The 14,632-nt window shown below is 40.8% G+C and overlaps 1 protein-coding gene across 3 annotated transcripts in view; it reads left to right on the forward strand.

Annotated features, from left to right (window-relative positions):
- JAM2 (junctional adhesion molecule 2) overlaps positions 1-14,632 on the forward strand; it is a 41,186-nt gene that overhangs the window by 13,310 nt on the left and 13,244 nt on the right. For all 3 annotated transcript variants that reach the window (XM_079299418.1, XM_079299419.1, XM_079299420.1), the window contains exons 2-4: positions 9,845-9,910; positions 12,592-12,705; positions 14,190-14,342. In XM_079299418.1, coding sequence (XP_079155544.1) covers positions 9,845-9,910; positions 12,592-12,705; positions 14,190-14,342 — 333 coding nt within the window. The remainder of the gene's footprint in view (positions 1-9,844; positions 9,911-12,591; positions 12,706-14,189; positions 14,343-14,632) is intronic.

The raw sequence follows: 14,632 nt of genomic DNA on the forward strand, positions 1-14,632 counted from the left end.
AAACCATTGCTGGGCAGGACCAGGAGGTGGTGGAAAATAGGCTTTTTTGAGAGCCCAACCAGTTTAAATCCCCATCCCCCATTTGCAGAAGCTCCCTCTGAATTGCCATGGAGACAAGAGGAGTGCTGGTGTTTTGAGACTGGTGAAAGTGCGAGCTATAAATATTTATTTGGCTAACAGCATATGCTTTCTGTGATGTCTCTGTTGGAATAAACTCCATGCTGCATTGAACCTTTGCAAGTTGTGCATTCTGTGCATTCAAACCCTTCCTCTCTTCTGCGTGAGTAGAAAAGGTGGCGATATAAACATTGAAGGGAATTAAATTTTACATTTTGATTATTAATTATAAAACATTAAATTGCAGTTTTTTTCTCAGCATTTCCCCCTCCAATGCAGTACTCTTTCAGTGTTGTGGACTACTGAAAGCATTTAGAACACTGTTGAGTTTATCTAAAATTGCTGTACTTTTGTGTTCAGTTTTTCAGAAGGGCTGACCTAAATAATCTCTTGCTCTCTTGCCCTGTGCCACTTGGTTTTGGTTTTTTTTTTTCCTTTCCACTTTTTTTTCTCTAGAAACACTTCAAGTTTTGTGTTTCCAGAGCCACCTGTCCTTGGGGCTCTGAAATTAAATAAATTATTAACGTGACCTTAAATTCTTAGGATTCCTAGTGATAACTTTAGATAATTGGCTCTGAAAACTTCAGTATTTTGTTACTTTTACATTCAAGATTTTTTTTCTTTTTCTTAACTTGAAAGTTAAGAATAAAGACACCGTGATAGATGTGCTGGCTTTCCAGATTTCACTAAACAGTACCCACAAAGCTGAGGATTAAGTCATTCTTAGGTTTGCATTATAAATAAAAATCTCTTGCTTGGGCTGATCTGTAGTTGTGGCATTTACCACAGGAACTTCTTGTACCTGTGAGACTCAAACCATTCAACACCAGCTTTTACGACAAGTAGAAATCCTGCTCTTAGTCACTTTCTGGAAAAGCTTATCTTCCCTGTTTAAATAACTCCCACTGAATGAAAATGCTGTTCTGCAATCTGTTTCTCATGTGATTTCCACTATAAACACAGTTACTGAAGCTGCCTAAAACCTCCTTTCTGTAAAGATGAATGGAATGAATTGTTCTTCAGTTTATGCTATATCTAAGTAAAATAATAGTTTTTGCATAAGGCTCTGTAACTCTGGATATGTAATTAGTAAATCCACACATAGATCTGTTCATTTTCCAATTGTGTCCAGGTTCTTGGTTGCTTTTTTTTAACAGGGAAGAAGGGAGGGAAAACAGTTCAACAAAGGCTTTGCCAGTTGTCAAAGAGTGCAGTGGCTTTGTAACATGCATAGCTTTTGTGAGAATACACTGATTTTTTCGAGAAAATAATAAAGTGATGTCTCTAGAAGCATTTAAATATATTTAAAGTTTGTTCAAAGCTTTTGAAATCCATGTGGAAAGAGAAAGAGGAGGGGGACAGCCAGTTCTTGTATATATATAGACTTTCAGGTGCAGAAAATTTTTCCTGAGTTAACCCTATTTCCAGGCATGCTGTTTAAAATAGTATGTCCAGTGTAGATATGTTAGTAACTCAAACACCTTCAGTTTTTGAATTGGACTGATCATCTGAAAAAAGGAAAAATTATCTACTGCCCCATGCAATAGAGGAAAGTATTTCAAACTGGGCAGCCATTAAAAATCTGTCACTTTAGCTTAAGTTTTGGTTGATTGTGGTTGGGGATTTTGGTTCTTGGTTTGTTTGCTTTGGGTTTTGGTTTCTTTTTCCTCTGAAACTAGCACTTGTCAGGGGAGGAGCCTCCCTAAAGTGCATTTTTGGGTGGCACCTTGCTTTGTTGCAGCAGAAGACCTGCAGGCAGGAGACCTTAAAGCTTGATGGGTTTGTCTTACTTGAGTATCTGTAGATACATTTTTTAAAATAATGTAATTGCTTTTGTTCTTGAGCTCTTTTATTTAAAAACGTGAAGAGTCTGCTGACTTCCCAGCAAAACCTTTAAATTCTGTGTCATAAAACTAATTCACCCACCATCCACCTGCTGTCCTCTGGAGTGCTGTGTCCAGTTTTGGGCTCCTCAGGACAGGAGGGACATGGAGCTCCTGGAGAGGGTCCAGTGGAGGTTACAGAGATGATGAAGGGATGAGCATCTCTGAAATGAGGAAAGGCTGAGGGAGCTGGGGCTGTGCAGCCTCAAGAAGAGACAAATGAGAGGGAACCTCATCAATGTGTGTCAGTGCCTGCAGGGAGGGGTCAGAGCATGGACCAGGCTCTGCTCAGTGGTGTCAGCAATGGGACATGAAGCAAGGGGCCGGAATGGATGCACCTGAACATGAGGAAAAACTTTCCTGTGCAGTGACCAAGCTCTGGAACAGATCACCCAGAGAGGATGTGGAGTCTCCCTCACTGGAGATATCCCAGAGCCACCTGGACACAATCCTGTGCCATGTGCTCTGGGATGTCCCTGCTTGAGCAGGGAGGTTGGACCAGGTGATCCACTGTGGTCCCTTCCAACCTGACCCATCCTGGGATTTGAATGCATGCAGATATATAAATATATTTAAAGGGCATGTGTCAAGAGCATGGGATTCTCTTCAGTGGTGTCTAGAGACAGGACAAGAGGTCACAAACTGGAAAACACGAAGATTCATCTGAATAAGGAAAAACTTGTTACTCTGAAGGTGGCATAACACTAGTAACAGGTTGCCCAAAGAGACAGTGGAGTCTTTTTCTCTGGAGATATTCCAGACTCTGCAACCTCCTCTAGGTGACTGAGATAGCAGGGGATTTGGACTAGATGATCTGACAGTCTCTTGTGTCAGGAAAATTCCCCAAATGTCCAAAAAGGAGCCAGAGGAGTCCTGAAACTCTATTTGAATAAAGGGAGATTCCACTGGGGCACAGGCCCATGAGGTTTTCTCTCTCCAGGTTTCAGAGGGCACAACCTCCTTTATCCTAAACTCTTGGCCCCATGTTGCTCCTCTCCTTTCCCCAATGGCTGAGGTACTAGGAAGGTACAGCCTTCCCAAAACTCCTATCACATATTCCTCCCTTGAACCTGTTTTTTACCCCAAAGTTCAGAAAATCAGGCTTGTGCAGGCCCCTTATCTGTTTCAGGAGCCAAGGTATCAAGGCTCTGCAATAAAGCTGCTGCCCAAATTTCATACAGACATTAAGGCTCATTTCAAAGATGCAACATCCATACCTTCACCCATCAAATTGTTTATAAAGACATTAGCTTTCCCCTCACTTCCAATCCCAACCATTATGTGATTTAATCCATTCTGAGCCTGGGCTAGAAGCAGGGAAAATGCTTTTGGGTTCTGGGGAATTTCTTTGGTTTTGTGTGTGTCAGACACTCAGCTGCAAAGATGGAATTTTAGTGTTGTAATAGCTGCTCTTCCAAAAGAGAAGCCAAAGCAAATACTGGATTTAATTTTTTGCATCCTTCTGCCCCTGCTTCTTCCTTCCTCCAAAAACCTAGTCCATTTCATCATGAATAAAAAAATCTACCAGGAATTAGGTGAGGGTTTCTATAAAATAAAGGGAGGAAAGCTCCCTACAGCAAAACATGCTGTATTTAAGTCATGCAGTTTCCAAAACATGACTGCTGACAGCTGTGGCATAAGTGGTGGTGTAGCTGAGAAGCTCTTCAAGTTCCTTTTGTGGTTTAGACCCCTTCAGCTGTCCAGCGTGTGCCTTCTCCCTTAGGTTCTCATCCTTTATGCAGTAACCATGTTTATTAAAAACAAACTTGCTCCTCACATCTGGCTTTAGATGGCTCATTGTTCTTACCCTGCAGATCCTCCATTCACACTCCTTCATTTGTTTTCTGTGGCTGAAGATATCAAGGGTTTTATTTGAAAATCAGATAATCTCTGCCCGAAGTACATCTTGTTCTGTTACTATTCTTGAAGATTCAATAAGTTTTTAAGGTAATTGAGTGACTGAAATTGAGTTTCTTTTGCCTTTTCTTCCCCCCAGTGATGTGGAGTAACTTCTCCAGCTCTTGTTCAAAATTTGAGGTCTTAATGCTGTGCTTATGTTGTTAGCTTAATCACAGGGTCACAGAACTGTTTGGATTGAAGGGACCTTGTTGGGGACTGAAATGTTATGGTCTTGGCTTGAACATCTTTATGAAGGACTTTTGCCTATTATAGCAAAGGTGTAGAACAGCACTGCACCACTGAAGCCCACCCTGGATGGGCCTCCTGCCTGCAATCTGACCTGTGAGTTAAACCTCCTAAGGCAAATTGAGATAAAATGACATTATTGTTTGAAGCATCTGGAAGAGCATCCACGACAGGGCCCAAATCACCAATCTCAGGTGGGATAAGGGTGGGTCTGAGCCCTGGGTGCCTGTCAACCACTGTCAGAGCTCACATGCTCCAGCCTGCTGATGCCACTCTAAGCAGGGTTGGTAGCCTTTGGGCTGTAGCAGCCACATCTTGGACTAAGAAGAATGGGAGTTACTAGTTTGGGTGTTTTTTGAAAATTCTTAACTAATCTTGTCCAAAGGTAGGCAGTTTTTCCTTCCCCTTCCCCTTTTATGGACTGTGTAGTCGGTGAGCTACTTCTGCTAGGAAGTATGGCAAAAAGGGAGCCAAGACAGGTGTGCTTAAATGATGTGACAGTGGCAGAACTCTGGGTATCATCTGAGTGCCTTGTGGTAGGTAGTTCCATGGCTTACAAGTTTGCACCAGCAGCTAATTGTGTCACTGAGGCTTTTCCCTGAAGTGGTCACGTCTCAAGGATGCTAACACCAAACAGATGTCTGGTTTCCTATTCTCTCTCAGGGACTTCAGAAAGAAAATTGGCTTTATTCTTGAGATGTTGGACTTCCTAAATTTACAGTATCCTCAGAAACCCTTTGTTAAACTTTGCTTTAGACCACCTGTTGTTTAGAACTTGGCAAAACAAATGCAGGGCTGCTTTTTCTCTTGAGCTTATAACTTTGTTTTGGTTCTGTTCTCGTGTAATTTCCTCCAGGCACACTGTTTCTTTTGATTTGATTTGACTAATAAATTTTCCTTAATGATTCATCCAGCTAGCAGTTTCAGTTTACAGCTGTGAGTGTTTATCAAATGGAAAGTGTGGGGGTTTTTTGAGTTTATTTCTAAACAAGCATAGTTAAGCAGCTTTTTTTTTTTTTTTTTTTTTTTTTTTTAGGTCTTTAAAAAGCAGCCTGAATAAAAAATTTACTGGTATAGTAATATGTCATCTTTTCACTATTGCTTTTTTTATGGTGAATTAAAATCCAAAGCTGAAGACTTCGATTCTGAATATTTGGCAAAGGCATTTCTTGAAGGATGTCTAAGGGAAGAGATGCTCTAACTTTAAAGACCTCTCCTATCTTTCTACTTTATCAGAATATATAATGGTTTTAATATAGTCAGCTGTCTCTGCACTACCTTACATTACTGTTTGAACTATAAATCTTCTTGAAAAAGGTTATGCATATGTGTGGTTTGTATGTGTGAGGAGGAGGGCTGTGTGTATGTTGAACTTTTTTCTCCCTTTCTCCCCCTCTTTCTCATATTTTCTACTTAATTGTATTGTATAATAGAATCTTCATGTGTTCTAACTCCCAATAAAAAGCATGCAAAGTAATTCTGTAATGGCTTCATAGTGGAAAGTAAATACCATGATCCTGCCCCAGAAGTCTTAAAATGTGTTTTCCTTTTGTGGCTTCATATTCTGTGAACATTTTGATCATGACAGTGAGCTGCATGACACCTGTATTAATGAGCAGGAGAAAAATTTCCAGGCCCATGAAACAGTGAATGTAATATAGGGATGAATTCTGTGTACTTGAGCTGGTTTGTGTCTAGACAGAAGAGGCTGATGTGCCAATAATTTATAAATGGTTTTATCCACACACTGGAGACCTAGAAAGGCTTCCTTTTGAAATGTTATCAAGCCTTAGCTACTGTCAAAGTCTCAGAATAAAATGCTCCTCCCCATCATGAAGGGAGATGTTATTTCAATAGATAAATGTGATTGTTCAAGGTATCTAGAATATGGGGGAAGAGGGGGATTGTTCTAGAAACGTGGTTTGGGTAAAAGTCACAGGTTAATTTTTTCTCATAAATCTAAATAGGACCTAATAGGTTAAAAAGAAAATTACTAACTGACTTCAAGCTATTCTGGACCAAGCCTAAACAAAAACAAGAAGCTAGGCTGTGTGGATTTGCAGGAGTAATGATTGCTTTGGGAGGAGCTGGAAAAATTGTTTCCTCCTGCAGCTTCAACAGCATGTGAGGGGGCTTATATAGAGGACTTTTAAAATTTCTTTCTTTAAAGTTCAGTAGGAAAGCTTCCTTGGAGGGGTGGAAAAAATTTCTAAGTGCTATTTGTAGTGCAAATATTTTTTTGCTATTTCAGTATTCTTGGAGTATGTAAATGTCATTGCTAGAATTCTTCATGTTTTACTTATTTCATATTATGAACTTCTGATTGTAGCTCTTTTTGGGGTAACATGAAATTGATAAAATTGAAACATTACAGACAGGATAGCTACATAGAATTTGGATCATTTGGTAATCTGCATGCATGAAAATTCACTTTACATTGTCAGGTGTGAGGCTGTGTTTTTAGACACAAGAATTGTTGGACATGCATTCTGAAGGGGATGGGAGACAGCTAGAAAGCACCACAGAGAATCCATGCTGGAGCAGGCTCCTGGCAGAAACTGGGATCTGTAGAAAGCAGCCCATGCTGGAGTAGGGGAGAGTGTGCAGAGGAAGGAGCAGCAGAGAGGAGCTCGTTCCAACTACTGCATTTACTCTGTTTTCAACCAGCATTAATTATTTTTTCCTAAATTTAGTCTGTTTTTCCTGTAACTGCTAACTAAATTCCCTGTGTTTCTCTTGGCCCATGAGCTTTTTAATCGTATTTCTCCCTGGTCAGCAGGAGTGAGAGAGCAGCTATGTGAGTGTCCATCAACCCACCACAATATACACAATGAATAACTGAACTCTTGCTGCAGTGCCAGGGTCTCAGATACCAACTCTGAGTGTTGCTCCATGACTCAGAGGCAGTGGTTATAGATACTGATGGAACTGTATAATTTGTATTTTTAAAGGATGCTGGGAAAAGTCAGAAAATGAAGGAGGAAAAAGGCCATAGGAACAGAAGGAATGAAGAATTCCCTCTGTTGTGCCAGACTTAAACCATGAGGAATGATCTTTAATTGAGAAGCAAACTGTGATAGGGTACTATGGTGTATGGGATCAGTGGTGTCTAATGTCTTCATTATTACAGACAAAGGGATTGAGTGTACCCTCAGCAGATTTGCAGATGACACTGAGTGGTGCTATTGTCACACTTGAAGGATGGCATTGTCATCCAGAAGGACCTGGACTAGCTTGAATAGTGGCCTGTGGCAATGTCATGAGGTTTGCAAAGACTGAGTCCAAGGTTCGAGGTGGTGTGCCTGGGTCAGGCCAACTCCTGGTATCAGTCCAGGCTGGGGATGAGCAGATCCAGAGCAGCCCTGGAGAAGGACTTGGGGGTGCAGGTGGGTGAGGCTGGACATGCCCCAGCCTGGATAGGGCTCTGAGCAACCTATTCGTGTTGAAGATGTTCCTGCTCATTTGCAGGGAGCTTGAATTAGATGACCTTTAAAGATCCCTTCCAACACAAACCATTCTAATATTCTATGATAGTATCTTCAAACAAAGAAAACAGCATGCTAATTTGAGCACTGAAAGCCTAAATGGACTCACTCAAGGCAGAAGTGAGGCACTAAATTCAAGAGAAGTAATTAACTGTTAAAAGAAAGCCATAAGAATCAAGAGATAGTTAATTTTTTTGTGTCTTCAGGTCAAAGCTAAATATTCATCTGCTAAGGTGCAACTCCTCCCCCATTAAGCAGGGAAAGGGAAATTAATTATTTAGGGGTGGACAGAGGAGGTCTTTGTGCTTAAGAAAGTCTAATCTTGCTATTTTCCTAGTTTTTATCAGTCAAAAGAAGATTGTTTTTAACCAAAGTAAGTTTCTAAATGCTGATGGAAACAGGTTTTCAATTCTTGTTCATACCCACCACAGAAGTTGTTCAGTTGGCTGATGCAGATGGAGGAAATGGACTACATTAGAAATGTCCATGCTGTCTTCAAAAGTAGTCCTAAACCAAGGGAACTTGAGATGCTTTTGAGGGAAAAAAATAAGAATTGTGCTCAGCTGCTGTTAAGCACTTGCTAGACTGATGTGGATTAATTGTAATACCTGTAACCAAGTCCTGGTAGCTGGGTGGGGGTTGATGTATGTCTAGTGGTTCTTTCACTTGTTCTCTCTGGAATTTCAGTGTTCCCAATACATGAGTGTGAGGAACTGATCTAATTTTGAGTTCTGTCTCAATATTGTTTGAAATCACCAGGGGTAGGAGGGGAGAGGCTCTACAAGTGCTACTTGCAGGAGGTGATTAGGAGAAGATGGAAAGCCTTGTCTCAGGAGGCTTTGCCTGGCAGCCCTCTCACATCTCATATGACAGGCAGTCAGTAGGAGAGCTCTAAGGACACTGAACCTCCAGAGAGGTTCTCCAAGCAGCTGGTGAAAGGGAAATGGACTGCAGTGGAGTGTTGGACTGGGCATGGCAGACCCTGGGAGGAGCCAGGGAATATAAACTCCCAGTCACAACCTTTTGTCATTTGCCCTGACTAGATGGTTCTTTTGCCCCCACTTTGCCCCCATTTTTGCCTTCACAGGCCCTTGCTTGCCCTCTCTCCCTTGCTCTCCCTCTCCCTGGCTGGACACTTGCTGTGTCCTGCCCCACCACTTCATCTCCCTCATGTGCTCCATCTGTCACCTGTCCTGCCTACCTGCATTCCTCCCCTATTTGCTTCATCCCCCTGCCTGCCTTGTTCCTGCCTGAGCCACCTGCTGATGCAGCCTGTCCCACCATCTCCACCATGACCCTGTCCAGGTTCTGCACCTGCTGCCTCAGCACCCACTCCCTGGTGTCTGGCTGCCAGGGATGCAGGAGCTGTGCCCTTGCTCTGAGAGCTGCAGAGGCTCCCCTGGCAGGGTATGTGCTCACACCTCCTGCCAGCTGGACATCACAGCACACTCTGAAGTGCTGGTGGTAATGCCCCTTTTTTCGCTCCATCACTCCCTTTCTCTTTCTCTGCCTGTTCTTTTTCCTTCTCCTCGCTCTTTTTCTGTCCTTTCTATTCTTCCTTAGTAGGGCAACATCCTTTTCACTACCAGTAAATGGTTCCCATGTATAACACTTGCTTCCTGTCACTTAATTTCATCTTCAGCCATCTATTTTTAAATAACCCCCTGCAGTCCCCCTTTAGTGGAAGGCAACAATGAGATATCCAAGAATGTATGGGGGTTTTTTTTCTCTCTTTAAGTTAAAACTAGATAAATCTTCCTTCCCATTTCAACAAGAATTTGAGATAATTGCCAATTACTGTACATATTTTTTATCCTGTAGAATCTGTAAGTGGTATTCTTCAGCAAACATGCATGCCTTGTAATAGGAATGTAGTGGAAAATACACTTATGGATTAATAGATGTCTCCCCAGTTATAAACAGACTGAGACATTACCCCAGTATAGAACAGCTACGGTTTATATGGGACTTCCTACATGTAAATATCATTATGCTCTTGTAAAAAAGAATTATTACTTATTTTTTACAGATGCCAGAGCCTGGAGAAAAAAGATAAACTGTTCAAGGCCAGCTCTTAGTTTGTACTCTTTCTCATAGGCAATGTCTGACGTACAGTGTGAGGAGGTCTCAAAAATATTGCTTGTAGCTGCCAAAGTACATATGAAATCACAAATGTATATTGCTGAATTGTCTATTTTTGCTGTCCCCTTGCAGATCCTGATGTGTCTGGAATCTCCATTGAAACAGATATCAAAAATGTAAAAGCAGAGGAGTTTAAAGGTACAGTGTGAGCATTGTGATAATTTTTAATATATACATAATACATGCAAACCATATATACAGAAGCTGTGCAGCTATTGAGGTTGTCTTCCCTTTCCTGAGGGGTCTTGTGCATACTCTCTCCACTAATTCTGTGTTATCTTGGTCTTGTCCCCATTTTCTTTTACTCAAGGTGGGGTTGAATTAGGTGCTCCCCAGAGATCCTTTTCAACCTCATCTGTTCTATGGTTCTCTGACTTCTTAGTCCTGTAACTTCTGCCTGGTTTTCTTCCACACAATATTATGGGAGGTGATGGAAAGGAGAAACATTAAATATCTTACAAGACAGAAAAGTGAGGAACTAGACAGAACAGATATAAGACAGCTAAATATAAGTAACAATAATTTAATGGCTATTTACATAGTTACATATGTGTCATATATAAAATGGCAAATTACTTCCAATAATGGAGTGGAGAACTTAGAGAGGCAAAGAGAAAAATTCGTTTGCTGGGTAGATGAGAAAGGGGTATACTGTAGTGTGAGGTTTGTGGGTTATGTGAGTTTGTTTTCTGAATTTGATTGGAGTGGAGAGAGGTGAGATTTTGGGATGAAAAAAAACCTGTTCTCTGAGCTTTAAACTTTATTCACTCCTTGAGGTAATAATCAAAAATTTCAGAGGTCTTTAAAGCTGTCATCTGGACTTCTTTAAGTATTCTTCTCTTGACAGAATACATTTAGAGCTCAAGGCAGGCAAAAGCTGAGAGAAATTCTTCAATGCTTCAGGTATTATTAAAGCTTGATTAGGTTCTGGTTTTTATATGGTATATGGCTTGCCTTTTGTTCTTCTGTTATTTTGTTATCTGCACATTGAATGAAATCAGTTTAGCACAGCCCAGATGCCAAGCCAAGTTCTCCATGTGTAGCAGCACTGGTAGGGCTGATAGATGCAGTTATTCCTCTGAGTGCAGCTGGTCTGAAATGCATTTTCCTTTTCTCCTCTAACTCATGTTACTGTAGAGGAGGATGGTCAGGCACTGGGACAGGCTCCCCAGGGAAGTAGCTTTAGCAGCAAGTTCAAGTCTAGCTGACACTCCCAGATTAGTTTTAGGTAGTTCTGCAAGGAGCAGGGAGTTGGGCTCACTGATCCTTAGGGTTCCTTTCAGCTTGAGATATTCTGTAATTCTACCAATGATAGCCTTCAAACTAGATGTAAATCCAAATGAAACACTGTGCAGATCTCTCCAAGATTCCAGAGGGCTTTTGCAGACCCAGCAGTGCCAGTGCTGATGCACAGTATCCTGGGGGCCTGCCTTACTGCAAGTCAAGTACACCTGCTCTGGAAAATGCCTCTCTCTGGAAAAAGTGGGAGATGGGAACTATAACTAAGACTGATTTTATTGTCTAGTGTCTGTTCTGTGCACCCTCCCTTTCTTCTATCCATTCCTTTTGTCCAAATAAGATTAGTGGGTGGGCATCAGTGCTAGGGTTTTTTCTGAAACAAAAACATGTGGCATGCAAGAAAGGGGCAGCTCATTCAGGACAGAGGTGACTTATTCAGCTGAGAACACTTCAGCTAAGCTGTCCCTGTGTCAGCTAATAGAGACCAGCTCATTTGACAAGCCAGCTGTCACAGGGCCAGTAGCAAAAGCAAGCTGAGCTTGAGTGATGGTTTTTCTTTGTTAGAAGGATACAAAAACAAAATGGCAAGGAAACTAGCAAGTCTTAAGATTCAGGAAGCCTCCACCCATCCACTCAACCTGAAGTCAGGAACCTCAGACTTCCTGAGTGCACAGTATGTTTTTCAAAAAGGCCAGTGCATGTGTAACATGTTTCTGGCAAGGAATGGCCTCCTGCCTCAATTTTTCTTTCAAGTCTGGATATTTTTTTCTCCTGTGAGATATCACCAAGGCTACCAGTCTGGGTTTTTGTTTCTTTTCAGAGCAGACCTAGGAAATCAGACTCTGAAAGCAAGGGAGTAGATCTGTCAATAGCTCTTAATTGCCTCCCAGCCTCATTTGTTTAGACTGGAAAGGAGGATGATGGTTGATTATGTTTGAGCTGTCTGTGTTTGTGTCATGAAGGCTAGACCTTGTCAAAACTATAAATGCTTTTGCTCCTGATGCTGTAGCCTTTATTGGAAAATGATTAGCTTATGGGTAGCAAGGTCTATATTGCATTTGTTTCTTTAACTGTTCAATTTGTTTCTTTTTTCTTGAACTGGAATATTTTCCATCTCCATTAAGTTATACATTTAAACAGAAAAAATATTGATACTGAATTCAAAATGGTAATTCAAAAAGTATGTTGATGACAGGGTCAGAGTTATTACCCTCTTTTTTAGGGGGGATCTACTAAAAAAAAATGCTTAAAATAAAATGAGGGTAGTAATAAAGAACGTAATTGATGAACTAGATATTCCCATGTTGGATGGGTTAAGTAATAAACTCTATCCAGCATGGGAATATCTAGTCCCCAGCATCTGAAGCTTGACCCAAAGGCCACTGAAGTGCAGGAAAATTACTGGTTTCTTCTTCCCCACTGTATTTGTGTAAATCTGGAGAAGCATCACTTTGAGAAGTAGATCTGGCCATTGCTGACTGTACAAATTCTTTTGAAGGGGGAACATGAATTTCATGTGTAACACAATACTAAAATCTCTAATTTTCCCTTTTGTCTTTATTTTCTTTTCTTCCCTCTAGAGGCTATTCTTAGTTGCAAACACAAATTTTCAAAAGGGATGAGTTTAAGAATAGAGTGGAAGAAAATCCAATCTCAAGAAGTCTCATTTGTCTACTACAATAGTGAATTTACAGGTACAGTACAAGTGGGGGGTTTAACATGTCATTCTCTAGCAAAGCTATTGACTCTTCCTGGGGGAACAACACCAAGAATATGATTGAACAAGAAAGCTCTTGACTGTCCTTTTGAGAAAAATAATTCTTCTCTGGGACAAAAAAATGCATTTCCTTATAAAATCATCAGTTATCATCAGCCTTTTAATGAAGTTAAATATAATAAAATTCAAGGCTAATAAAAATGGTACTGCAGATTTCTTGGGATTTTTCAAAAATGAAATTACATGCAGATATTCACTCCCCTAAACTACTGCAGGCTCTGAACTCGTATTCTGAAAAGAGGTTTCTGAAGCCTCCTGTGAAGCAGGAGGCTTGGATATGAATAATGCAGCATGTTTTATATACATAAAATATAAACTCAGCTGTATATTTTAAATTATTTGTATTTGTTTCAGAAGTAGAGTTTCTCTTTGTATGTTCTGAAAAGGACTTACCTCAGCTTTGTGTGTTGGAGAACACATGGATCTCTGTTATATTGTACACAATAAATGAAGGTTGAGAAGTAAATAAAAGTACAGGAATTTTGTTAGTTTGTAGAACTTGCAAATGTGTTGACCTTGTTGATGAACTTGGAGTTTTTTCTGCATATATTTAGTTTAGAGAAACACTGGAACTCATGGTTCTGTGTGTGCATGTAGCTTGAATTTCATAATAAGCTGTAGAATTAAACACAATTAATCTTTGTAAGTCTGATAGCAATATCTTTGCTAAATCCATCAAGTTTTTCTTGCCAAGTTAAAATGTCAAATACTCTGTTGTGGTCTCACTCACAACTTTGTCTTTAAGGTAATTAAGTTTCTGATTGTCATGTCTCTAGTGGAAAGGGATGTCTTTCAGTCACTTCACTACTGCTATACAACATTTTATATATATATATCATTTTCTTGAAACACCTGCAGAAAAATGCATTCCATCTTCCAACTGGATAATATATGGCAGATGGAGGTTTTTTTAATTGAGTGTGGTTTTTTGGACTAAATGGATGGTTCATACTCTCTTGAGAAGGGGATTACATATTGCTCTTTGCTGATAGGTAACTAACACCAAGCAAATGAGCAATAGTTTCACGTAAAATATGATGCAAAATATCAATAAATTGTATATGATTTCAGAATAAGCCAAAGAGCCATAGATATTTGCTTCAGACTGAAAGAGGGGAAATTTAGTTAGATATACAGAGGAAATATACAAAGGAAATTCTTCCCTGTGAGGATGAGGAGGCCCTGGCACAGGTTGCCCAGAGCAGCTGTGGCTGCCCCATCCCTGGCATTGTTCCAGGTCAGGCTGGATGGGCTTGGAGCAACCTGGTCTAGTGGGAGGTGTCCCTGCCCATGGCAGTGGGGGTGGAACAAGCTGATCTTGAAGGTCTCTTGCAATCCAAACCATTCTATGACTCTAAGCAAAGAGCAGAACTCTCTCTGTTCTGTCTGTTCTCCCCCAAGGTGATCTTCGAGGCCGAGCAGAGATGCTGAATACAGGGATCCGAATCAGGAATGTGACCAGAAGGGACTCTGGGACCTACCGCTGTGAGATCAGTGCCAAGAGTGAAGAGGGGCAGCACCTGGGAGAGGCTACTATTACTCTCACAGTATTGGGTACAAACTGTATTGCTTAGGCTTTTTAAAGAAACTGGGTGAGGGGGTGTTGGGATGTTGAAGGTAGAGTTGAACACGCAGTGAGTGGCTGCTGGTTTCTGGATGTTCTTGGGGCTGGGTTTATAAACACACTTGCACATGAACATTCTACAGCATCACAAAACTTGGCAAAAAGTCACACTTGCATTAGAAAGGGACAGCTAGGGTTTTATTGTATCAAAGTGAATTTCAGTTCTCAAAACTGAAATTACTTAGTGACTGAAAATCTGGAGAAGATGATCATGGTGTTT

The sequence above is a fragment of the Erithacus rubecula genome, assembly GCF_903797595.1.
Source record: "Erithacus rubecula genome assembly, chromosome: 1".
In the NCBI taxonomy this organism is placed as follows: Eukaryota; Metazoa; Chordata; class Aves; order Passeriformes; family Muscicapidae; genus Erithacus; species Erithacus rubecula.